This window comes from Athalia rosae, chromosome 4 (assembly GCF_917208135.1).
Source record: "Athalia rosae chromosome 4, iyAthRosa1.1, whole genome shotgun sequence".
In the NCBI taxonomy this organism is placed as follows: domain Eukaryota; kingdom Metazoa; phylum Arthropoda; class Insecta; order Hymenoptera; family Athaliidae; genus Athalia; species Athalia rosae.
The window spans coordinates 19,387,820-19,413,807 of record NC_064029.1 but is presented as its reverse complement, the minus strand read 5'-3'; the positions used below and the strand labels follow the sequence as shown (position 1 = coordinate 19,413,807).

At 36.4% G+C, this 25,988-nt stretch overlaps 6 protein-coding genes across 16 annotated transcripts; 3 read left to right on the top strand and 3 right to left on the bottom strand.

Annotated features, from left to right (window-relative positions):
- Window positions 1-3: 3 nt before the first annotated feature.
- On the top strand, window positions 4-3,364 carry LOC105688431 (targeting protein for Xklp2 homolog). The gene is made up of 2 exons (XM_012404757.3): window positions 4-156; window positions 305-3,364. Exon 2 carries the CDS (start codon window positions 402-404, stop codon window positions 2,655-2,657), a length of 2,256 nt encoding a protein of 751 aa, XP_012260180.2. The 5' UTR covers window positions 4-156; window positions 305-401; the 3' UTR covers window positions 2,658-3,364.
- A 67-nt stretch (window positions 3,365-3,431) lies between these two features.
- Window positions 3,432-9,527, bottom strand: LOC105688432 (leucine-rich repeat flightless-interacting protein 2). Of its 9 annotated transcripts, XM_048653958.1 has the most exons (10): window positions 9,119-9,527; window positions 8,216-8,423; window positions 6,342-6,468; window positions 6,068-6,219; window positions 5,576-5,839; window positions 5,361-5,502; window positions 5,111-5,236; window positions 4,786-5,000; window positions 4,640-4,696; window positions 3,686-4,329 (listed from the first exon to the last, which is right to left on the bottom strand). In XM_048653958.1, exons 2-9 carry the CDS (start codon window positions 8,297-8,299, stop codon window positions 4,658-4,660), a joined length of 1,149 nt encoding a protein of 382 aa, XP_048509915.1. In that variant the 5' UTR covers window positions 8,300-8,423; window positions 9,119-9,527; the 3' UTR covers window positions 3,686-4,329; window positions 4,640-4,657. The 9 variants fall into 9 exon arrangements, with proteins under 9 accessions (XP_012260182.1, XP_012260184.1, XP_048509918.1 ...); XM_012404759.3 differs by lacking the exon at window positions 4,640-4,696 and having other exon boundaries at window positions 3,432-4,329; window positions 6,068-6,207; window positions 9,119-9,513; XM_012404758.3 differs by lacking the exon at window positions 4,640-4,696 and having other exon boundaries at window positions 9,119-9,514.
- Window positions 9,528-9,677: 150 nt separating this feature from the next.
- LOC105688350 (dolichyl-diphosphooligosaccharide--protein glycosyltransferase 48 kDa subunit) lies at window positions 9,678-11,670 on the bottom strand. Its single transcript, XM_012404544.4, has 3 exons — window positions 11,454-11,670; window positions 10,673-11,299; window positions 9,678-10,546 (listed from the first exon to the last, which is right to left on the bottom strand). The coding sequence occupies exons 1-3, from the start codon at window positions 11,584-11,586 to the stop codon at window positions 10,002-10,004; spliced, it is 1,305 nt and encodes a 434-aa protein (XP_012259967.1). The 5' UTR covers window positions 11,587-11,670; the 3' UTR covers window positions 9,678-10,001.
- Window positions 11,671-11,782: 112 nt separating this feature from the next.
- LOC105688352 lies at window positions 11,783-14,363 on the top strand. The gene is made up of 5 exons (XM_012404547.3): window positions 11,783-12,221; window positions 12,848-13,151; window positions 13,248-13,508; window positions 13,589-13,741; window positions 13,833-14,363. Exons 1-5 carry the CDS (start codon window positions 11,935-11,937, stop codon window positions 13,989-13,991), a joined length of 1,164 nt encoding a protein of 387 aa, XP_012259970.2. The 5' UTR covers window positions 11,783-11,934; the 3' UTR covers window positions 13,992-14,363.
- Window positions 14,117-18,214, bottom strand: LOC105688353 (NECAP-like protein CG9132). The gene is made up of 4 exons (XM_012404548.3): window positions 18,073-18,214; window positions 17,723-18,008; window positions 16,957-17,353; window positions 14,117-16,832 (listed from the first exon to the last, which is right to left on the bottom strand). Exons 2-4 carry the CDS (start codon window positions 17,806-17,808, stop codon window positions 16,563-16,565), a joined length of 753 nt encoding a protein of 250 aa, XP_012259971.1. The 5' UTR covers window positions 17,809-18,008; window positions 18,073-18,214; the 3' UTR covers window positions 14,117-16,562.
- On the top strand, window positions 18,098-25,699 carry LOC105688349 (dnaJ homolog subfamily C member 7). Of its 3 annotated transcripts, none has more exons than XM_048653955.1 (13): window positions 18,098-18,115; window positions 18,185-18,284; window positions 18,369-18,978; window positions 20,383-20,471; window positions 20,586-20,710; window positions 20,908-21,096; window positions 21,172-21,290; window positions 21,377-21,530; window positions 21,644-21,808; window positions 22,019-22,184; window positions 22,333-22,479; window positions 22,851-23,000; window positions 23,271-25,699. In XM_048653955.1, exons 3-13 carry the CDS (start codon window positions 18,899-18,901, stop codon window positions 23,375-23,377), a joined length of 1,491 nt encoding a protein of 496 aa, XP_048509912.1. In that variant the 5' UTR covers window positions 18,098-18,115; window positions 18,185-18,284; window positions 18,369-18,898; the 3' UTR covers window positions 23,378-25,699. The 3 variants fall into 3 exon arrangements, 2 of the variants coding, with proteins under 2 accessions (XP_048509912.1, XP_048509911.1); XR_007278017.1 differs by lacking the exon at window positions 18,098-18,115 and having other exon boundaries at window positions 18,144-18,284; window positions 23,271-24,387; window positions 24,888-25,699; XM_048653954.1 differs by lacking the exon at window positions 18,098-18,115 and having other exon boundaries at window positions 18,144-18,284.
- Window positions 25,700-25,988: the final 289 nt, after the last annotated feature.

Sequence of the window (25,988 nt, the reverse complement as noted above, 5' to 3'; positions counted from 1 at the left end):
CGTAAGAAATTTCAAAACGAGCACGGTCTTTGACCGTTGCAATTTATGTACGACGAATGAAGCAACTGGCAGCTTGTTTGGATCGTGATAACATTTGTGTTTTCTTTGCTTATGCCGCGTATTTTGTGAAAATTGGTTTCTACACTGAGGTAAAAGGTAAGCTTTTTCGACTTGTACCATACAATTGTCAGAATACCACAGTGTACCACTAAAATTCGAGAACTCCTCTGTCAATCCGAAATTGTTTGGCGCTGCTCATGTCAATTGAAACTATTTTGAAGCTGCTCTTTAATTATGATTACAGGAACTGCAGCTTTTATCTGAAACACTTCAAAGTATCTGGGATCTTTCGTTCAAATCACCTTGTAAAATATTTCACCGGTTTACTACAAAGCTACACCATGGATGGTACGTGGCACCTGAATGCTCCTCAATGGGCAGACTTTGCATCAGGTCCTGAAACACCAGATGATAATTACTTCGATCGAGAATATCTCAAGCTCGAACCAGGACAACCAATAAAAGAGGTTGTTCCTACATGCCCTACCACTCCAAGCTCAGAAACAATTGAAGATAATCCCAATGTGAATCTCTTGATTGTTGTGGAGAATAATGATTCCCTTGTCAATGAGATGAAAATAGCAAAAATGACGCCTGTTAAAGTTGTATCTCCAAAATTAACCAAAAACTCTACTTTAAAAGAAACTACATATGATGAAGTTCTCAGCGAGGCAATGGCTTGCCTGCAGCTTTCTGTTAAACATTCGAGACGGTCTCATAGAGCTAAAAACACATTATCTGAGTTAATGGCAACACCAACTGCTTCAAACAAAGTCACCTCTGAAAAATCTTTGCGCCATCTTGGTCCACCATCAACTCCGAGCAATCCTATTCCTATGTGGCTTCGAAAAACTAAGTTAGCTGAGAAGGAGGTAAACAAAGCTAAGGCCGCCTCAGTTTTACTGGAGGGTCAATTATGCCTGGATTCAACAGACCAGGATAATCTGATGCCAGACAATATCAAAATGCAACGAGCTGTTGGAGTTGATATAAAATTAGCACAATCAACAGAGCAGGCAGATATCAACACCCAGTTTAGCATAGAAACTTCTACTATTGAAGCACAGCCAAAATCTTCATCTCCCATATCAGCTGAACCTCCAGCCAAGCGTGTGCAAGGCATTTCAAATATAATACAACGATCAAGTGGCCGAAGCGAAGTTCAACAGCCAAGATTTCCAACTTGCCAACTTCGTCGACGAAGTTTAACACAATATCGCAGAAGATCTAATAAATATGTGAGTATGGCAGAAGCGATTTCTAAGTTCCAAACTGGTACTCCTGAGAGGTTTAGATCAGTCAGTTCTAAGGGTCCGAAGCCAGGCCCTTTACAAAAATTGCGACAGTCATGTATCTCTGCAACAGTTCCGATTTCACCTGCTCTTAGATGCAAATCTAGAGTACGACCTACCAAAGTATTGAGCCAAGAGGAACGAGAACGATTGGAAATGGAAGAAATGAAGAAAAATTCTCTAAGAGAACATCTTGCCAGAGCTAATTCTATGAAAGGTCTATCACGGAATTCAGCATCTAAGACTACTGAGAAGAAGCCAACAAAACTTCCAAACTCTTCGCAATTGGTAGAGATGAAAACTTCGAATGTTCCAACCACGGAAAAGAAATCAAATCGTAAAGCTAGACTGAAGATAACTGTACCATCAGTATTTTCTACCGAAGAAGGTTTAGCAGTTAAAGATGCTGAGATTTCTAACTTTGGTGTGCCGGATATTACAACCGCTAAACAAAGCGTAACTAAAATAACGCCCTTTAGTTTTGAAATGCGGAACAAAGAACTACAGAAGAGAAAAGAGCAGAAGATCCAAAAGCTGCTGACCGAGGAAGAACAGAAGACAAGAGCTACCTTCCATGCAAGACCAGTCCCATGTTTCAAACAGCCCATGCTCACAGGTTCTAGAGAATCAGTCAACACGAAGCCTAAGACGAAACCCTGTCCATTTAGCTTTGAAGAACGAGATAAAAATCTCATGAAGAAAAAGGAAAACTACATCAAAAATGTAATTGAAGAAGACAAAAAAGCTAGAGAATTCCAGGCAAAGCCAGTGCCAGAATTCAAACCAGTCTTAGTCCGTGGGATCTCAAAAGAGAATCTGAATGTCGGACACAAGCCACAGAAAGGGCGCATTTCTATGTTACCAATAGCTAGAAGTGGCTCAAAAAACTGCTTGTTTGCTAAAAACAACATAGCTAATCAAGAAAATCAAAATCCTGCAAAAAACACCTGCATTGCATTTCCAAAACAAGAAATGTCTAAGCCCAATGGTGATAAAAATCAGCTCCATCAAAAGGGCACTACCAAAGTATTGACAGAATTTCATTTGAATACAGACATACGGGCAAAAGAGCGCAAGGAATTTGACGAGAAGATCAAGCAAAAAGAAAGCGAGGCAGAAAAGATGAGAAAACAAGCAGAAATGGAACAATTGAAACGAGCTGAAAGCGAACGCACTGAAATTAGGAAAATGGCTGAGACTAAAGCAAGACCTATGCCAGTTTACAAGCCCGCAGTCCTTCTTCGTTCAACTAAGCCACTAACTGAACCACTGAGTCCTGCCTGGACTGCAAAGACAAAGCGCTAACAAAAGGCGAGTGACTCAGATTGAATATTGTTTCAGTTTCTTTGAAGTGGCGACATAAATACATTATATTGAATTATTTACACAACTCAATTAAGTTGAATTATATAGAATAACTATTCATTTCCAAAATATGTTATGATTTAACAACGTTATTAGCATAAGTGATATGTAGCATTAGGATTTTACTGCAGTAGCACATTATATCCATTATATTCAGTGATCTGAGAGGAACGCTGATGAATAAATGTAGAATAAACAAGATGAGTGAAAAGTTTTCTATGAAAAAACAAATCAACCATGTACTTTCAAGGTGATGCATTTGAAATAAACTGGCAGTTAACAAGAGCCAAGCTTCTAGTACCGTTCAACATACCACATAGACTATAAACCGATAATATTAACTATTTAGATTTCATATTCCTAACATTCTACCTGTAATGGTTTGTTGCTTTAAATAGTTTTTGATGGAATCTAACAAGTCAGTCAATTACGAAATGACTTTTTGCACATGGATGTCAAATTATTGGCCACTCATAAAGTTTTAAGTTATAGTTATAAGGTTTTATCTTCAATACTTGCAGTATTTTTTAGAATCGAACTTGGCCAATGGTGTTTTCATTCATATATGCTATGCCACGAAAATATAATGTGCACATTGAACAACACAACATTGAAGTGATTCCAAATAAAACTTTCAGTCGAATCAACGACAATTGCTTCTTTCAACTTCCCCTCCTAATAATCGAGAAAGGATTGAAAAAAAAGGTAAGGTTCGACCGGACTATGCTTATTCTATTCAATCTTCTTCAATGCATTATCAGGCTGTACAGGGACATTCACAGGTTACGAATAACTTGTGAAATTAAAAAATTTCGGGTAGCGTTGATATCACATGCAGAGTCAATCAAGTAATGAATATGATCACTTTAGATAGTTTCATATTTGCTTTCAAGTTAAACATAATCATTGTTCTTCGATGTAATACCATTTTAGAGTGATGAAGGTAACAAAAAAAAAAACCACTAATCGTTAAAATACAATAATCTTATATAAGTTAATAATTACAAAATATTAAATTAAACAAATTCTTGTGTTTTGTATTAGCAGTAGCGTAGTATGGCATTCGCAAGGTTGGTGCGGATAATAAAAGACCAATCTGCCAACCTCTGTTAGGGGAAAAACAAAGCGTGATACTCTCATGAACCAGACCTGAATGTTAATCAAATATGGCCTTTGATTAATATAAATTAGAAATAGATTTCAATGACTAATATTCTTTGTAGTAATATCGGCTAAATAGCATCGTTCTGAAATCGCATTCATACGCAAGAGCGCTTACAAATTGATTTAATTGCTGTCTATTTTCTGTTTTCATTTCCGCAACCTTCAGATTATCTCAGCTGAATATTCAGTTGATGTTAATTTTTACGTTCATATCCTATAACACATCTCGCTGCATTTCGGATCATTCAAGGACCTACGACTCTATGCAACGGAAATTATAATTATTGAAACCAAACTAGTGGTAATGTTAACGAGCTGGATCGAGCAAATTAACTTGTCAAAGTTCTTTCAGAAGTGCAGACTTGGCATTTTTAAGTTTATCTAGTCTCCGTTGTAAGTGGGAATTCGCTGTTTCAAGTTCTTCTACTCGCCCTTGGGATTCTCGTACCTGAAACAGGCGACATAGACTCGTTGTAAGATGTGTATCATCATTTTTTGAGTTAACAATACAAATTAGACTACAAACTTCATCATCAATCGACATGAGGGGGCAATCAGTTAAAGAAACTTTGATGATACAAAAAAATGTATAAATTAGTCATTGATCATTGATCACGGACATTCAAGAGTCTGCTCATAAAATGTCAGGTATTGGAAAATCATAATAACAAGCATCACAGTAGAAACCATCGGTCTTCGGGAACGTTTGAGAGAGCAAAAAAGGTTTGAAAAAAAAGGAACACTTGGGTTACGCTCACCCATTTACCCTGTTCTTTTTACTGGCAGTGACATTCGTCAAAATAATCAGATATCATCTGTAAATTGAAATCATATTTTCAAAGCAACGTAGCCGGGAAATGCAATTATATGTTGAGACCGTGTTGTCAAAATTATTGTTATTAACCTCTCGCTGTAGTTTGCGCTTCTCAACTTTCAATTCATCCTCCGCTTTTTCAGAAGCTTCTGCCGCAGATTTATATCGAATCACTTGGCTTTCCAGCCTTGCAACGGTTGCTTGCAATGTAGACATATCCTGTTCCGCTTTTTGCAACTTGAATTTGTAGTCGGCTAAGTGCTTATTAGCCTCCCGTTGAATATCTTCAGAATCTGATAAGTTTCCTGTTTACAAAAACAATACAAAAAAGAGAGTGACTGATTAGTCAAAATACTTATCCTTTACATTCACGGATAAATCACCCAAGACTTGAATCATATCCAGTGATTAATACCTAGCATTGAGCCTGGCGACCTTTCTGATCTCACACGATTTTTTGCATCTTCCAACTCCAGTCTTAAATGCCGGATCTCATCCTGTAATTCTTTCTTTTCCGACGCGAACCTTCTGAGCCGGACATCTAACGCGAAATAAAGGTACAAGGATATTTTAAATATGGAGAACGAATAAAAACGGACTTGGTTTGTTATTAGGCAGGGGTAATTATACTACAAATATACATATGTATTTAAGTTTAAACATACCTAAAGAACCTTCACCAGCATTTTGTAACAAGTCTGCACTTTCTGTACTGACTAATACCCTTTTCCTTGGTCGGGGTTCATTATCTGGCAAATCTGAATCGTTTTCATCACCTTCATCCTCGACTATCACAAGACCATTTTCCTGGAAGAAGATAATTTTCAATGTGGTTTCTTATAGTTTGTATGGATATGTAGTATGACCTACTCAAACTGACCTGTATGAGTGTATCTCGTTCCAATAATTGCACCCTGCATACGTCAAAATCTTCTTTCAACCGTTGACTTACACGTTTCAATTGTTCAGCTTCCCGATTCTTTTCTCTAAGCTCTCGGCGGAGTTGTGCCGTTGTTTCCTCTAACTCTTCCAATTTGTCTTTTAGTAGATCTACTTGATACGAGTAAGTTGATTTCTCATTATCCAATTGCGCGTTTGTAATCATAGCCTTGCGGAACTTTTCTTCAAATTCCTTAATTTCTAACTGAAATAAATTTGATAATGTCATACCTTAACGTCTATGAATAATTGACATATTATGGTCATATGAAACTTGATAAAATGTGATTTAATAAAAAAATGCAAACTTGGTATGTTCTTTACCAGATGGGAACTGCAAATCGTGTGTAGGGATAATTACAAGAAATAGCTTCAATAATATGATTAGTTTCCCAATTAATCTTGGTCAATCTTCAACAAATTCAGTAGTTACCCTAAGATCTCTATTAAGTCCAGCATCTTCCAACGAATCTTGCGAAGACCTTCGACTGGATTGAAAGTTGTTAGAATTATTGAGGAGGCGAGATGTTCTCACAGGATCAGGTGTCACCCTCATGGTTCGGTTAGCATCAGCTGTAATTATGTCTTTAAAAATTAACTAAATTTTTTTTTCTTTTCAAACATTCAATTGATTTAGTATCTAAGTGTCATAGTCAAAGTCGATAAAAATTAATAAAAGCATGGGATAGAAACTTTCATTTGCTCACCAGTACACATATCATAAACTCTATCAGCGTTTTCCTCAGCTTCCTTTTGCTGTCTCTCTAATTCCCGCATTCGGATTTCTCTAGCTTCTGCTCTGGCTTGACGTCGAGCTGCTAATCTAGCTTCTGCCTGGAAAGGTATATGCAATATTAACGACGTTTGTTATTTGTTATACCATAACAGATATGGATGAAAAATTTAGCGGAAAACAAGTGGCAGAGGTAGTGTAAGTTTTCACATTTATTTTGATAGGAATTCGTCATTGAATCTCCAATATCATCAATAATCTTAAGCAACTAGTCCATTCCCGATCATTTCCTCAGAATCTCAGACCAGCTCGTTTGTGTCGTAGATATCATTGTTATTGTTCTTTCCAGTCCATGAGGATTGGATAAAGAAACTAAGAAAGTATCCATGTTTGAAGATACATTACTCAACGTGATCAAGATAATCAACACAGAGGCTATAAGACCAAGATACGTTAAGCTGTAAAAGTGTAAGACTAATATTCCAGTAATGATTCTGAGTTGACTGAGTTTGTTCTCCTGATAAATATCTGGCATAGTGAACTTTAGTACTCAAGGTGAGTCTGTTTTCTGCACAAATATGAAATTGCTGTTCAATTACTATTTTTTGGAAGTTGAAATTTAGGCTCCTAAAATAAAATTTATCTATGATCAGTAGCAGCATAATTAGGTTTGTTTGAGGTTCATAAAATATTTTCCTATACTTGGACAGGGAAAAGGAGGAAAAAGCTGAATTAATTAAATTAATCGTTTTTAAAGCAAACTAACACCAAATAAACTAAACACGTAAGAAAAAACAGTAAATAATTGTGTTCTACACAAAGCACACCACTAACTGGACATTATAGCCGAACAGTCAAGTTACGGCTCAGTAATACTCTAATGCTCACTGTAACTCTTATCTAACTTACACATAAGTCTGTTTCCCCTTCAGTAAACCTAAATTTGCACAACCACCTTGTGTGATTCACTATGTTGAGATAACATATATGTATGTATGTATATCCTTTTTCCACAATCTTTGTTCCGTCTTCAAACTTTTATACTACATTCAACTGTGAGCTGCGTTGTTAATATTCATATCCAACAATTGAAGTGAAAATACTCTTAATCAGAAGTAGATAAGGAATAGAGCAAAAAAACAATTATTGGACAAATTTTTCATAGTCTTATAGCCAAAATTTTAGAGTACATTGTTCTATAATTTGCCTTAAGACCAAAAAATTGGAAAAACTACCATATAATGTTTGAAAATGAGTTCATTCAAATCCATTGTTGTTCTGCTTTATATTCAAGAAAGTTTCAGATTAACTGCTAACTGATCGAGGACAAGTTACTTGTGAGCAAGACTAGGCTTCAGCCTAGAGCCTAAATTTCAAGTGATTAGTCACCAAGAACTCGTTTTGACCAATATTTGATATTAATTGTGTTAATTCTTGTTAAAATCAGGGTTTCTTGAAGGCTTTATAAGTTGAACTCTTTTATAACAGGTTCTTAGCACTTTCGAGTATGCTTCAGGCAGAATTCAATATTTGAACTTCAAAATGAGCTGAAACTGCTTTAAAAAATATGAGATATTATACTCCATTCTGAACTGTGCCTAATTTATAGCTGGAAAGATGCTCCACAGATTGGTCAACTTTTTCTGAATCTTAATGGGTATCTAATTTCAAATATAAATAAATCGGGATAAGTATTAGAGGATTGAAAAGACTAAATCTCTAAACAGACTACAATCTTATAAAGTCAATTAAATAAGGTCTGAATTCTGCATCAAAAAATTACATAAGTTAGCAAATTTGACAAACAAGGTAAAGTATAATACATGGCTATGATAAATAATGTGGTACCTCTTTGGCAATTTGATCAAGAGCCTGATCCTCGGCTGAATGCCTTGTGGCAGTTCGTCTCCGTCCTGCCACCAATGACTCCATTCTTTAGTATCGACGTAGATTATATATATCTTTGCTGTACTTTATTTTTGTTTGTCTACATCCGAAGATTTGTTTACACGGGTAGTAGGTACGTTCCGTCACCTCATAGGGACACACCACCACGCTAGGAACATACACAAAACACATTCTAAGCCTGGGGATTTAACCAACACCAAAACAAATTAATATTATGTATTCATTATATCTTTAAGTAATATTCTTTATTCACAGTTTCAGGAATAATACCAGTTCTTCCTGACATTGTTTCTCTTTAAGAATAATTTTAATGATCCATTATACTCATAAAAGTAATGATGACAACATGATGACGATAATAATGATAGCACTTAAGTTAACAAGTATACGCTAGAGTGATAAAAAGTGTATTAGTGATGTGAATATATGGTCATTCGATGGGTGTGAATCATTTAGGAGTTGTATGAGGTGTTGCGAATGATTGTTGGATTATCAGTTCACAGAGTCGAATATTTGCGAGCCTGAACTGTGTGCTGGAGTAGTATTAAAAGGTGTCATGAAATATGAATAAATATTGAAATTAGCTATGCTGCGAAGCACTCATAACGTGGAGGGAGCTTTACGGTTTGACAGTATTTTTGGATGTTCGTTTAATCTCCCTGATGGAAAATAAAAACATAGACAGGGATTTATGCCTAAAACGACGAAAAGGTTGCATTCCATTGAGGCTCCCCACCCACACAGAAACGGACAGGTATGCGTAACACGTCCACAAAAGTGCGATATGAAAAACAGCCTTTACGGTATATTGCTAATTTATAGAAGAATCAGTGATAAACTTACATTAGAGATATCTGTTTACCCGGCAGGCGGATGCATCTTTTTTTGAAAAACGCTGGTACGTAAAAATAAATCGTAAGACTATAAATACAATCAATGGAAGTTGGACGACTTCTCGTTTTCGGTGACCATCTGTAGCTTGTTAGCTATATTATAATATCGTTTAACGATAATCACCCTGTATTTACACTAAGAAACACAACAAGGCACCGTACTTTTCACTGTTTATCACTTAGGCCCAACAATTTGCGAATGCCGAATGGTTCTTACCAATAAAGATACATATTTTCTGGCCTTTGGACAGGCAAGATATTCGCTACCCGCACCAATACCGAAAAGCACACCTCCTCGACCTACACGACTGCCTCCTGCCTCTACCTCTTCTGCGAATGCTAGGCCCCCTAGCTTCTTTTGCTTCTTACTTCGCCATCGCATTCTAACTAGTGACATCTAGAGATGATCGCTGATGCATCTACTGACACAGACCTTATCAATTCAAAATTCCTGCGGAATCAGGATCAACGAGAAATTTATACTAGATTAAAAATGAATAATTCGCAACTCTAGAAATATGATGGATTTATTTCGATGAGTTTATACATTAGCTACAGTAACTAGAGGTTGTACAATAAATGACAACTGTAGGTGATGACAAACGTTATTGCTTTATAGACAGCTGAATGTATGAAATTCATTTTTTGTCGGAGTAATGAATCTGTTCATAAGAATATGAACTGATTTAATGACACGATTCATGTCATGGTGGTATATGCAATTTTAGACCTAGTTGATCAGTGTAAAAGATGTACATCTTATTTATAAGGACACAGATGCAGATTGAAACAGGAACAGGATAAAAAAGTTTTTTATGCAACTGAAATCACTATTATTCCGCTTTCGACTTGGCGTCATCCTTGTAATGGAGAAAGACCAGCGAAAACAAAAAGACACCTCCCATCATAGAAAAGGCGCTGACGTAATAGGGAAATGCACTTGGTATAAACCGCTCATATTGAGTATGTTGTAGCGGTCGCACCGAAACTTGCGTTGTACTGTATAAATGTGTTATCCCAATACGGTTGTAATCCACTTTGAATTGGTAGACCCCATAGACGTCTGGGATTCTGAATCTTGTTTCATAACGACCATTAGTTAGCCTCTTGAGTGTTGCACGAACGAATGGGTCTATCCTGACGAATTCCAACTGCAAATCGTTCGCCTCATATGGGATCCATTTATTCCCAGCTAGTTGCTCAATGGTAATCGTGTACACAACATCATCCATAACTGTGTAAGCTGTCGGGGGATCCTTTTCACCCACTTTGTGATGGCTCACAGATGATGCGCGTATAACACCACTCTCTTTGAATACCCATTGAGACATTGCCTTGGCAACAGCCTCGTTGCCGGACTTTTCATAATACTGACCACCTGAAAGCAATATTTGAGTTAAAGAACTGGTCAAAGATTAAAAAAAATGTCAAATTCTTATTCATTTTTTGCAAATTGGGATTCTGTAATATAATTTCAGGCTGATTTGAAGGTCTCAATTCTTACCTTGAGCTTTTTGAACAGAACTGGTGAAAGCTTCATCACTGAAGAAGAAGAGAGATCCAGAGAACAATACCCTGGCATTATTTCGTGCCTGAAGAGCAGCAATCAGAAGAGTATTCCTGCCTACAGCATGTGGATATTCCTTAACAGGTTGATCCGGGTTATAAGAATAAGCAGAGCTAGCGGCAGTGAGCAATTGAAGGACTAGTGGGTTCTCAACGTCAGCTACAAGTCCGGTTCCTTGGTAAAGTAATGGAGCCACTGTTTTGTCTCCAACAATAACTGGGGCATCAATGAGGTTTATGGTATCTGCTACGATTGTAGTATGCTGACCCGCATCTGACACATCATAATTCATATGATCAATGACAGCTGCACCTTCCTCATCTACTTCGAACCCACATTCGGATGCTAATTCCCTGAGTACATCTCCTGACTGAGACGATCCAGCGACTAAAACATTTCCTCCTCCATCAATGAAGTCTGTTACAGCATCGATGCTTAAAACTCCGCCAAATTCTTCGACTGAAGGTGCAAATATTATTAGATTAGAGTATAGATATTCGCCGTATTTGGACAGGACCAGGTTAGCATCATCGGCCAATCTGTACGTCAAGGTATAACCTCGTTCTGTAAAAATAAGATGATATTATTCTAAACTATTGTGAATAAGAGTATTCACTATAAAAGTCAAAGTTTGACCATTAGATTATTTGAAAGCCTCTGAAGGAGCCTAGAGAATAATTTCAGGGATCGGTGTCACAAGATAAGGATATTAACGAACCGTGCAACGATTTGAAGAATATTGAATGCGTTTCCCGAATCGCTAAATTATCCAGGAGGACTAAAGTCTCCCCACCGGCATTCGTAGATGCCAGAAAGCAGAATAAACTCAAAATCACGCTTGCGAAATACATCTTCTAATATTTCGATCTGCCACCTTCTTTGCCACGAAGCTCGACCTGATACGTCGCCCGGGCAAGCTGGAACGGAAACGACAATACGGCTGGTTTTCCATTCACAGTTCCTGTCGCGTGATCGTGCTTGTCGATTTAAATCCTGCCAATGACATTGCTTTATGCTGACAACAGCAGCAAGAATTTCGATTTGGAAGACAGCCGTAAGTCAAAGACGATTGTTTATCCAAGGTTTATTCGTCACCCTGTATACAGTAAAATTGTACAGCGACTAGCAGAAAGCGGTATATGTAGCCGAAAGGCGAAAATCCGATTTGTAAAGACTGGGAAAATTTTTGTTTGCCCGAGATGTGGGCCCGTGCCCGTGTCATTATTTACGCACTTTATTTTCTGGTTATTCAAGTGAAGCTTATTAATTCGCGAACATCCTGGCGACTTAATGCTGCAGACAAGGTCGTCAAAGCTTCCGAGGTCTCTGCAACCGAGGATCAAGACCCAATTTTTGACATTTTGGCAAGTACCATTAACCTAGGGAATGGTCAAGGATGGAGCAAAACTGACTCCGAAGATAAAAATCAGAAGCTAGACATATTTTGCAATGATTGCAAAAACTTTATCGGTGGAAGCTATGATCGGTAATCAATTGAAAATACTTATTACAAGGTAGAGCTAGTGAGAGTTTGCTACTCGAAATATATAGTTGCTCTTTAAACGGTTACGCATATGCAATGTTATGTGTCTACAAGTCTCAGTGATTCGTAATTCATCCTCTTTGGAATTTCGATAACTGAACAAAATGTAAGATTGTTCCAAATTTTTGAAGGCGTAGGATAATTTCTCGTGTGGAGACTTGATCGAGGACTTTCACATTGCACAGCTATTTGAGAAAGTGGATTTTTAGACAACTATGAAAGAGTATGCTGAAATGGCATAGCTTAGAGTTTTGTATGTGGATTCTGTTGTACAAATATTCTTTTAATCAGAAAACTTGAATTGAGTTTTAATTGCATTTCTGTTCTCTATAGTTGATCAATTTCTATCGTTTACCCTTAATTGCACATTCTGCTGAATTATACTCCCAATTATATAGTTTCTAAAATTACATGTTTTTATCTGAATGTATTATTGATTTGATTTTGGCTAGTGCGATGTAACATATCTCCATCCAGTGTAGTTTTCTGTTTCACCCGTAGTTAGTGTTTGCGTGTGGGTTGCCGTTCTTTCAGCTCTAAGAAACCCTTAAATTTGGTCCCCTTGGCAGACGGCTATCGTCATTTGCTTTGATGGATACACCAAATGTGACCGAAACTTTTCCTCCAACATCTCGAACCTCGGCAGAAAAGTTCACTTGCAATTTGGTCCAGCGATGTGAAGAGGGAATCTTGGACTGTGGAAAACCTGTTAATTTCACATATTATGACAATCTTGTTGGGGTTATTAACAGAAATAAGCATCCTCTTGTGCCAGAACCCAATGTTGCCCTAATGTTCAGAAAGAAAGGTGCCAAAGTTACGGACATCGACATAGATTTGCTTGAAAAACGATTAAAAAAAGCTAAAAGAGAGGTATAACAATTTACTCCATTCGTCATCCAACAGTTTTGAGTCTTGTTTCATCTTCTTTAACTTTCATAGTAAATGACTGTTTAATTCATTCTTCAGAAACCAAAGTCTGTTCAACTCTACAATCAAATTGGTAATTTTTGGCGTATAAAGGGCAACGCACAACGCTCCATAGAATGCTTTAGACGGGCGTTAGCTGTTTACCCACACAATGCTGAGGTATTGTTGAATTTGGCAAGAGTTTTATTAGCTCTGCAATATCTTGACGATGCTACCTACCTGGCGAGACGTTCGCTAGAGCTCCAACCACCTGATCGTAATGCATGGGAACAGTATCTCACCCTTGGCCAGATATTCAAGGTGAATAACACTGGACATACTCAGATTGGTGTTTCAAGAATCAAATTAAGCTAAAAAATGACAAATTCTCCTATCTTTAGGCTTACGGTCACTTCCAAGAGGCAGCTGTACATCTGCGACATGCTTTGGAGTTGAAACCAGATTTGATGGATGCGGCAGAAGCTTTAAAGGAAGTGGAATCGTTGCCAGCAGCAAGTGTACATGCTTACACGCTCCTAATAATTGTATGCCTGGTAGGTAATCGGCACTTCTGGAAAATTAATACAATCATGAAGCTGAAGTAGTGACTGACGTTCAATATCTAAGATTATTATTTTTTTTCAGGTTTTAGGAGTACTTTTGGTTGTTCTAAGTAGCGTTGAGTGTGATGAAGAATCCAGTCTAGCATCAGAACAGCCTCAGAGATCTGCGCGTCATTTTAACAGGGCGCTAGCTATGCGTAGTTTACGCCTCGGAGTATCGAGGAATAAACGTTGCGGATAATTTTTTGAAGTGTTGTGACTATTATGGTAAAACACCTTATTGGTAGCCATAATAATATTAATAATAATTTAACTCCCTATTGAGTCTTCTTTTTAACATTATTTGTATTGATTACTTCGATAACGTATCAACTATGCAGTTTATTATTATTACTATATTGACAGACATAAATATATATAATGTAATAGAATATAACAACATTTCTATTTTGCTACAGTGCTTCACGCCGTAAATTGGACCCAACATTAACTTGTCGGTACACATAAATATATTATATGTATGATAATAGACCATCTTGCGACGCACAGACTGTATAGTTTTTACTCTTTGTCTCTTTGAAGTAAATATATACCATGGAATGGAACTCATCAACTCTTTGTTTAGTTTTATTTTTCCGTAACATGTCCCTATACCTATACCATACTGTAAGTTACTAATCAACCTCGTTTTTTTATATTAACACACGGATACATCATTATCCAAGGAAGAAAACAAAAAGCCATGATTATTCATGTACACTAGAAAGTCACAAGTCAATTGAATCTGCCTGCTTGCTGATGTTGAGCTTCAACGATAAATAAAATTATCCACATTCAACCATACTGCATATGGATGTATTGTACATTTTTTTTTTCACTCATTTCTCAAAGAAAAACATAAGAAAACCACTTTTATTAATTTGACTTTCTATTGAATTTTCTCAACCAGATATGTTCCCAATGCTGTGTCACGATACACAGATATTTAGTCTCTGATATACGAGTTCAATATATATGGTGTACACTAGAGTGGTTTTTAAAATGGTGTTTTTAATTTTTTCAGACCAATCTCTTGAATGGTTCCAATTACGAGAAAGAAAACCCCAAAAGTTTAAGCTCTTAAGTCCATCGAGAATACGTATCGCACAATTTTTTTTATGATTTTCAAAAATAATTTTTAAACATTTTGTTTGATTTGTACCTACTTAAAGAAAATTCGTAATGCTCTAAATCGATATTTTGAATCGGTATTTCTGTGCAACTAATAATTAGGGAGTTGGTCTAAAAAATTCAAAAGGACCACTCTAGTGCACATTCACTGACTGGTATTAATATGGCTTTCCGATGTTTACGTGTGAGAATATATCCTTACACGTAAATGCCGGGTAGCCATTAATGACGGTCAGTGTACAATACATACATACATTCATGTGTTTCTACATACAGTCTAGATAATGAATAAACTAGCTATTAGTTCACTGGATATAATTTTTTAAATTATTCTTTGTGTGTAAGAAAAAATGGTGAGGGCGGTGTACAAAAATGATTCGTACAGGTATCTTAAGTTTCAATGCATCGCCTAATGGGACTTGCTGCTAAGAACACGTGATTAAAATTTATCTAGCACTCAATTGCTTATTTTTGTAAAATATAATTTTTATGTAACGGGGTACCTCTTATGATTTAATAATATTCTTACTTTATTTCAAAATAACATCTAGTTCTTGCAAGTAAGATTAAAAAAGTTTATTAATAATAAGTCTTACTTGTATCATTATGTTTTCAGCATGCTGCTATCAATTGCAACTTCCATGTTATTATAATTTTATTATTTTTTTTTTCTCTTTAAATACTAAAGCAACACAGTTAAGTTAGCTGTTGTGTACACCTCTATGTGCATATACCTATATTATGAATACGAGGGTATATTGGATACATACACACAGCGGTTTATGTACCTACGATTACACAACTCATTCGTCTAGGCTAACATGATTTTTCAACTTTTGTAGTGTATACAAACATCGAAAGCTAGCAACAATTCAGGCCTTGTATGAAACGGAATAACTTTGCGAGGAACGCTCTGAAAATTCTCTCTACAACGCGAGTGATTCACAATTTGTGCAACGTGGCGTGTTGTCAATTGTTCGCTCAGAACAAAAAATTTCCAAAAATAAATCACTTCCAAGTCATACTTTTAGTGAAATTCGCAGTTACACTAAAGATATAGGCATCCTTCACCTGACAATCATAAAATAAGTCACAAGCGATACTTTAATTACATTAATAAGATATATAATTCTAAGAGCAACGACTGAATCACTGTCGAGAACACATATTGGGAATCACCCTAAATACTGATATCGATTTGGTGGCAGAATTTATACATTCCTGACATTGAGTCAGTAAGCTAAGTATATTAGTAACATTAATATTCTTTTTATTCTTACTCAGATAGAAATTCGAGGACAGAAAGCTGGCGCAACACAGCATAGCATTACCATAGATATCTATGGCGTTACGTATGAAGTATTTAGCAAACAAATTTTCAATACAATTTAGCCGAATTATCAAGTAGGGACAAAAGTTCGAATTAATAAATTCGAAAATACGATCAAAATAAATACTTTGTATTGTCTAAAATCGAACTTGTTGCCACAAAAAAATCAGTATCTAAAGAAAAATGGATTGGAAACCTCGGAGTACGTCGTATCATAACCGGTGCTTTACTCAACAAAGCAATGTGATAAACAATAAATGTGGATAACCTAATCTAGTTTATGTCTGAGCAACAGGATTTCTCTGTTCTCGATTAGAACTGCACCCAGCTAGCATTTGTTGCGTTTGCAACTGAGCCTGGAGCCGTTGCGGAAGGCTGTTGGGTTGCACTTGCAAATTCACCCCATTCAGAACCAGTTGCTGGCTGATTTGGTTGAATCTGAAATGACCTGTGGGCTGGTGACGAAGTCGGTGTTCTGGCTGGAGGTGGAGCTATCTTTACACCACCTGGAGGCGGAGGTAGGCCAAGAGCAGTATTTCCCCGTGCCTTTGACTTTGAGGAAACCTCACTGCCATCCTTTTTCTGTAAAGATGAAAGAAACACATAATCTTAGGGACATAATATCCAGAGATTTTTCATCTAGGCATAGTTCTTGGAGCTTTCAGAATCACCTAATCAGATACAATGAATTAACATGTGTACGTACAGTGATCTTCATGTTGATTTTTATGGTTTCTCCTTCTTTGAACCTGAGATCCAACTCCTGCTTGGGTACATCCTTTTCTTTTTCGATTTGCTCTCTGTTTTTCAGCCATTTAAAGTGATCCTGAAGAGCAACATTGAGATCAAAGCTATCTGATCTATCTAAGAATCCAACTCCAATGAAGGCAGATCTCCCATTATCATCTTGTATCCGTAATACAAAATATCTGGACGAGTCTGTGACTGGTTCAACTGCGATACCAGGATAGGTATCAATGGGGCACTTTGCAAAAAGTTCTCCAGATACCTTATCTTCAAGTTTTATGGTCACGGCATCACCCTGTGATACTAATCGCATACGCCCTGTCCATGAGGGCTCCTCTAGGTTCCAATCAGCTGCCCTGATTCGAAGAAAAAATTATATTTTCATTTCTTTGCAACAATATTTTGTTTGCATGGATCATCTAGAAGGATATTTTATCATCGAAGCAAGTCCTTTAGGTCTGTTAATTTGGGTTAATTGTCATGTACTTTAGGAGAATCTGGAACTCTGGCCACTTGACAGACGAGCAAAATATGCTGGATTTGACTGCATTTTGTGGGCACAAAAGGGGGAGGATATTCATGGCCGAATAGTAACTGATTCCGTTACTTTCTTCTTCGCACCTAAGGTAATTGCAGGTCGCGAAAAAAACATCTACATAGGTGAAATGGGTCACTTACATGAGAAATTAGGTGATGAGATATTTGTCAATAAAGGGTGGCCTTACCGATAACCCCTATTCGTTGACCTTGGCGGTATTTTGAAGACAAAAACTTCAGATTTCACCAACAGAACACTCTCATAAGTCTCCATAGCTAGATATTTGATAGTCGGTGAAAGTTCACCTAAATTGCTCTCCTCAGACTTTGACACGAGTACGTTTTGACAACTCGTTTACAATTTCTGACAAATCTCCGGCGTGAAATGATTAACTTTATCTTCTGTCACGCCTCCTCCGCCCACGCACCTTCCGTTGTGTTTGAACCACGGTTTGAACTGCTCACGATACACTGCTACAGTACATAGATGATTATTCAAATAATCGATGATGAGTTGTCTTTTTTGGAGAATGCATACAAACTGGTTCTGTAGTTGTTCTACTGATGCTCTAAGCTCTACTGTAAGGATGCTTCCTACTTTATACTAATCATAATTCTAATCATCTTGTTATGTTTCCTCCTGATTCAAGCTTGATAAGGATAACATGTATCTATGGCAAAAGGACACGCTGTCGTAGGAGGGATTTCTCTGGTCGTTGACTGAAGATGCTTGCTGAAGATTTATCTGTGGTCTGTGGATTACCCATGCTATATTTGTCACATTTTTTGACATATTTATGACACCAACTTGACAACTAAACTTATTCATTTTAGGGAGTTTTGTGTTGCTTTAGTGGTGGAATCACAGAATAAAAACCCAGGCACAGGCTGGTGAAGAATATTCTTCAGTCAACGTCTCCGTTCAACGAATTCTATAGGTCTGAAATATGGTATAGTTCAGTGGTCTGAAGTATCTGAATGGAATTTGTTGACTCCATCAAGAAACCGATTTTGGATCGTCCAAATTCAGTCACGTCCAAAGAGAAAGGGGATATTACCATATATCACCAACAAATTCAGTTTAGCTCGATGATGCTGTTTGCAGATGGCGACTATTCCTATGTCTATGCAAATGCACGTTTCGAATAGAATAGCCTGCCATCTTATCGCTGACACCGTGGTTGTCAAAGAAGACGACCCTCGATCGTAGTGCGTTTTGCCACAGGGGCGAAGGGGAACAGCAGATCCATTGACTTTTAGTGGGTTCTAAACTGCCGTGTTTCTGTAGTAAAAACACGGTTAACATATCCCTGATTCGACACCATCGCTGAGCAAATTACCGGGTTAATATTAACACCTCGAACATGGCTGAACAACCGAGCGACGTGGATTGGGAATGTGACGAAATTCTTGATCCCCAAGCAGAGCCGATGTCAAGAGGAAAGTAAGTATATCATCAATAATTGGCTGCTTCAGGTACTGCGTCTCGTTAATTGATGCCATCTGAAACATTGAACTACTGACTCCTATTTGGTATTCTTCCAACATTCCTTCCTTCTTTGTTTCTCATGTTTAAACTCATGGTGATTCGTGAAAGATTTTTTTCTTGTGATATCGTTTTGTCACAAGTTTAAATATATGCGTGCTTTTCCCGTTTCTATGTTATCATTATCATCATCGTCATTTGCATACACCTATGTCATCGTCACCTAACAATTCAACAGAAAATTTCAACCTTCACTGTCTTTAAATTTGATCAAATATAACACACCTACAATACACTTGTATCACATAATTCTAGTATATGCTACACAGCTTATGTATTACTGATTATGAGTTCAAGAATAAAGCCCCTGACACACTGAAACATTAAGAAATTAATGTCACTTTGTGAAGCAAGATTCCAGGTCCAAAAGCAAAGATAAATCGTTATGGGTTGAAGTTTCAAACACCAATAGAACTAAATATTCCTTAAACCATGCTTGATTTCAAAATTACATTACAAAATTCTGAAGCAACTTGGAAAATATGTTTTTGTCATCTTAGATAATCGTGCACTGTATTTGTATAACAGATGATTTTACTGTTTTTACAATATTTGAGTCTGGTGTTAGATGACTATTTATTCCCAATATCTTGTGTTGATGACATTCACTTCTGCCTCAGATTAGTGGCATAGAAGTACTGTTGTGACCTCTAATTTCGTTTATGCAAAATAGTCTGTAGTCTGTAGCATACTTCTTTTCTTATTTTCATTCCAAGGGCATGACTTCTAGCAACAATTTTAGGCTGTAGTATGATTTCATTTTTCATTACAATGCGACTTGCTGAAATAGTAAACTGTCATAGTTTGCTCATTCATTTTCCCGAGTTCATTAATTGTTTTGATGTTTCGATCCCTAAAATAATGCATGTGAAATATGGAGTAAACCATGTATCAGGTGTTTAATGTATCGTAAGTCTGTTGGTATATTTCTCTGCACTCTACCAAACTTTCTGCTTATATTCCACAATATTCATCATGCTTAGTACTCTATCAATAGTAATTTTAAAATAATTAAAAAATTTATCAAACATTTTTGTGTGCAATTATTCACTTGATATTCATTATTAACAAAGCTAGTTGTAAAAAGATTATTGAAATTTGAACCATCTACCATTTTTTAATTTTTTCTGAGTTTTTTTTTTGTAATATTCATTTGACATTTCCTTGAGCAATTCACACTATGAGAGTAAAATTGATTATTTATGGCTCTTTAGAAATAGTGAGCAAACCGCTTTCACAAGAGTGCAACCTTTGACTTAGAAGTCAAGACAATATGTTGAAAAAATATGAAAATGTTTACAGCTTAGCGGAACTGAAAAAAGAAACTGCTAATCAACTTTACAAAAACAAAAGATACAAGGATGCGCTGGCAGTGTACAATGAAATTATTGGTAAGTTTCATCCAGAAATGATGAGATAAAAGCCAGAGTCCATGTGTGCTATTTGCGGATCAATCCCAGTTCTACAACCTGTGATTCAAATTCTGATTTTTCCGATTGTTGTAGAGCTGTGCCCTGATGCACCGGCATACTATGGCAACAGAGCAGCATGTTATATGATGCTTGATAAATATCACGATGCTCTGGCTGATGCAAAAAAATGTATTGCCATTGATCCAAAATTTATAAAGGTATGTTCCAGTCACATATCCCAACCCCTAAATGTTTAACATAAAATTAACAGGTAGCCTCACATACTTCTTCAAGACTAAAATTTTATGATAATTCAAACCCATGCCCCCACACTTGGAACAATTATATAACAATATTTTTCAATAGCCATCCAGTACATTGGCACCCTAGAAGATCAATGATGTCATTATTTCAGGCTTACACAAGAGTTGTGAAATGCTCTTTAATAGTTGGGGATATTGTTGGAGCAAAGACAGCTCTGAATAAATTACAGGAACTTGACTCAAATAATAGTCGTATTCAACCAGAGCAAAAACACCTGGAACATTTGGAGAAATTTTTAAGAGAAGCTGATGTCGCATATGCTAAGAAGGACTTCCGAAAAGTGAGATATTCGAATTATTTAATGGCAAGTGTTTTAAAAAATCGGACCAACATTGACTATTAAAATTTATTGTAGGTGGTGTATTGCATGGACCGCTGCTGCGATGTAAGCACTGCCTGCCCAGCATTCAAACTGCGAAAAGCCAAATGCCTAGTATTTTTAAAAAGATTTCAAGAAGCACAGGAAATAGCAAAGTGAGTTGACCATGTACAAACCTGCACATATATTCTTTGAATTACCGGTCTCAAAATTTTTATACTGTTTGATCTTTCTATTCTAGTGATATTCTGCATATCGACAAACAGAATGTGGATGCAATTTATGTACGTGGTATGTGTCTCTACTATGAAGACAATGTAGACCGAGCATTCGTACATTTCCAGCAAGTTCTCCGATTAGCACCTGACCACTCCAAAGCACTTGATATATACAAAGTAATGCGCAATCTCAGTTTCATTCATTTTCATTCACTTATATAATACTCTTCTTTTATCTAATGCAAGATCATGACTCTTGTGTATTTCAAATGACAATTTACGTATTTTAGAGGGCAAAATCCTTAAAACAGAAAAAGGAAGAGGGCAATGCTGCGTTCAAAATGGAAAAATATCAAGAAGCGTTTGATCTTTATACAGAGGCTTTGACAATAGACCCCCAAAATACTGTGGCTAATGCTAAATTACACTTCAATAAAGCCCTCATATATGCAAAGGTAAGCAGACCAAATATTATGACTGTTAACAAAGTACCCATGTGGCTGAATATTTCTTAACGTCACTTTAGCTATTTCCAAGCGAATCTCTTTCCTTTGCATCAAATTTTTTGTGGGAGGTGTTTAGAGCACAACGTCAAATAACTGATACGAATTATAATGATAGAATGTCATGCACTTCATTGTAAAGCTGCAATACATTTTTTCAAGCTGAGAAAATTCAGGGAATCTATGGAGGAGTGTACTGCAGCATTGAAGCTAGACGAGGGCTACCAAAAAGCTTTACTCAAACGAGCTGCGTGCTATATGGAGCTTGAAGAATATGAAGAAGCCGTTCGAGACTACGAGCAAGCTTGGAAAGTGGACAAAAGTAGAGGTAAATTATACTTTGCATTTTACCCCTGCTATATTGCATTCAGTGTTACATAGCCATCTGGTTCAACTCTTACGGTTGTGTAACTTGATTTCAAATATGGGGCACATTTTGAAAGTTTTGCTCAAGTTGAATGTATGACTGATTTTAGATAATAAAAGACTACTACTAGAAGCCAAGTTTGCACTAAAAAAATCAAAGAGGAAAGACTACTATAAAATTCTGGGTATTGACAAAAATGCATCGACCGATGACATCAAGAAAGCATACCGAAAAAGAGCTATGGTGCATCACCCAGGTAAATCGCTCATCAAGCAAACATTCATCAAACGATAAAATATCGCCTAGCAACAAGTGAGCTAGCTCTTATTTTTCACTGCTCATTGATGATTCATTACGCATTCACTAGTTTAATTTTTGAGAGGTAAAGAATAATTAACTATCAGTTTTTTCACGTTCATTGGAATGTTATCATACTCAATAATTTGAACGTCGCATGTCTTAGATTGATTCAAAGCAGTTTGAATTTTATTTGTATTTCTCAAAACTCAAAGACTTTGTCCGATTAAAAATCATATTTTCTTGAATAGTGTGTACTGATGAGATTAGGTGGAGCAGATCTTTATACTATTTTGCTCGTGTAGTATTTATGTCTGTATTCTGGCTTAGATCGTCATGCAAATGCCTCAGACGGCGAGAAAAAAGAACAGGAGAAAAAGTTCAAAGAAGTAGGAGAGGCATATGGTATTCTATCGGATCCAAAAAAACGCACGCGCTATGACAACGGACATGATTTAGAGGACATGGATAGAGGACACGGTAAGCGTTTTCTTTCGGTTGAACTGAGTTCTTGCAGGATTTTTTTCAAAATTGATTGAATATTGAAATATTCTTTGGAGGAACGCATTTGCTAATGTTATAACTTTCATTCAGTAAGCCTGGGGGAAATGATGGTAGTTAAGTTTGGTGTCAGAAATTCGCCGACCCTGTAAACATGAAAGTATTTTAAATCACCGAGAAAATGACCATTTTACGTGATTTTCTGTTCTGTGAGTCAATTGTGATGCGGCCCTCTATATTTTGTTGCAGAAATGGATCCGAATGCGATATTCCAAACCTTCTTCGGACATCACGGCGGTGGTTATCAATTTCAGGCCGGTGGTCTGCCGAATGGGTTCACCTTCCAGTTTGGTTAATTTTATTTTAGTTGCTGTCGTAAAATGAGGCAGTGTGCGTCAGAAGATGATATTCATCTCTGTATGAGTAGACAATTTCATCCTCATTCTATTTTTCTACATATATGTGTTTGAAATTGCGAATAAATTAATTTAAAAATTTTCCTGAGTAACACGTGAAGATTTTTGAACTTCCGCTATAGGCTATTAACCATATTGAATTACAAGCAAATTTGGGATTGTTTTGATTTCAATGAAATTGTTTGTTCTTATTAGATGACATATTATTTTCTATATTGCCAAACTGCTCATTTTCAGACCAATAATAACTCACCATCCCACATCTCATGCAAACAATATTCTCCCCTGATATAAAGCATTCGTCGTAATTTTAAGCATAGACGTCCTACATAATAGACATTGTATTCAGAAACTGATAAATTGACAAAAAATTTCTAAATTATGGTAACCTTGTTATCGATATTTATTGAAATACTAGAGGCTGACAGTTAATCGCCTACTTACCTTTGATGCAATTGTAATACACGTACCTGCATTAAATTTGTTTATTACAAAGGACGGAATACATTCGTCAGTCAAAATATAGCTATTAGTGCTTCTGCAAAGGAAAAGACTCATCATCTATTAACGAAACCATTAACATTTTTCTAATGACCTCATTCATGTCATAACAAGATAGAGGTAGGAATAAACAAAAAGATGAGAAAGAAGTGAATCTGAGGCTTGAAGAAGATCACAGAAATATATTCAATTTCCATTTAACAGATAGTTTGTTACTACATGACTGATTAAATTGGCATCGTTACATCTTTTGTACCGATGCCAAAAAAACATATATCCATGATGAAAGTGTTCGTTTAAATTCCACTTAAAATTAGACATGAAACTTGTAGTGCAATTTGTGTTGTGCCAGTGCTTCGTGACTTGCGAGAAAATATATTAATCGCCGATTTCTTAAGAGCTGAAAGCATAAACCCATCAATGCTTGTTACAAAAATGGTACACTGATTGTGAGTATTCTATTATACTCATACCTAATTTCACTATGTTTGAAAAGTGCGTTATAGGCAGACAGTGATCATAAAATTAATTGTGTCCATTTGTGCTACCATCCCAGTCCCATCAAAAATCATAAAAATTATGGAGTGTCGTCCAATATTGCCATTCTTAGCCATCCTAATGGCCAACTATCTAGTTTAGAATAATTTGATTATTCGTGAGCCGTTGACGTTTATGATACACATACTTCCTTTTCACTGTGGTTCAAAACTTGGTCTAGCTATGCTGCCTCAACCGTATCAAGATGAAGAAAGTAGCAATTCTCTTTCTCTGTGTGATGATAAGGGAACGAATAAAAACGTAATAGTTTAAAGTTTTAAGGATTTTCATTCTTTCGTCAAAATCTCAATCTTCAACAGTTTGCAATGTACTTGAAATTTTCTGTACAATATTGAACGAATTCTCTAGCTTAGATATTCAATGTATCAGAAAAATTATTGTTGCTTCTCAGAGATCAGGAAAGAATCTTCTTCGGAAACTTCCTTTAGGAGAAGAAAGAAGTTCAAAACCGGGTGCGGGAGAAATTTCAAGAATTTCATCCATGGACATCGCAAAATCATTCCTACGCACGGTCCGAAAAATTTAATTTGCTGACTGGAATTCTTTCGCTGTACTACTACCGGCTATGAAAGTTTACGGATTACGATGGGGCGATGTACATAATGACCTGAATTTGAAAAAACTTTACCAATCAATTCTATTGGCATACTAATACCACCAAGAATACTACTCTTAACATAAGCTTGATGGCAGTATTTTGGTATAGAATGTGTCGATGTAGATATTAAATAGATAATTTGATATAAAAATTAAGATCGTGAGAAAAACAATGGAGGTAAAAACTATTTCTGTTCAAATACCATCCCTAAACCTTTACACGTACGTATATGCAATCCAAAGGAGTAAAACTATAATATTATTTATGTTCTATTTCTATGCTAACATTGTACGTTCTGATCTGATCTCATGTTACGTTGTATTAAATGATATAAGAAACACATTCTTGCTTTCTCGTTACTCAAACAATTTTTAAAAAACTTTCGCAATAAACATTTGGTATAGGAGTAGCTGAAATATTATGAAATTTTTGGCACCACATCAAATAGTCTGCAACAATCCTGTACCAGACGTCTCATGAAATATTTTCAAATTCCGAATTCACAGCAAATCTCGGAGTCACAAAGCTTGTAATTAGAAACAGTTACCAATTGTTGAGTACATGATTTTTCTGAAATAAAAAACTTGTATAAAGACATAAAAGTACATCATTTGGTGTAGAATCGTTTATTTTTAAGCACGAAAATAACAGTGTTACTCCAATTATTCAGCAGAGAGAGTAGATCAAGGCATGAGTCGAGCGTGTCAAAGGTTTTGAAAATGAGCCCTGTACTTCTGGGCAACCGATTCTTCATGCAGTGTAAGCACGAGAGCATCAAGAGCCTAAATAAAAGGGATAAATCTTGTTCCGATCTCCACTAAGTTGCATCGTATTATCTGATTGTGAAAGGTATCGTTATTACTATAGTATGCTAGAAAAATGAGACTACGTATA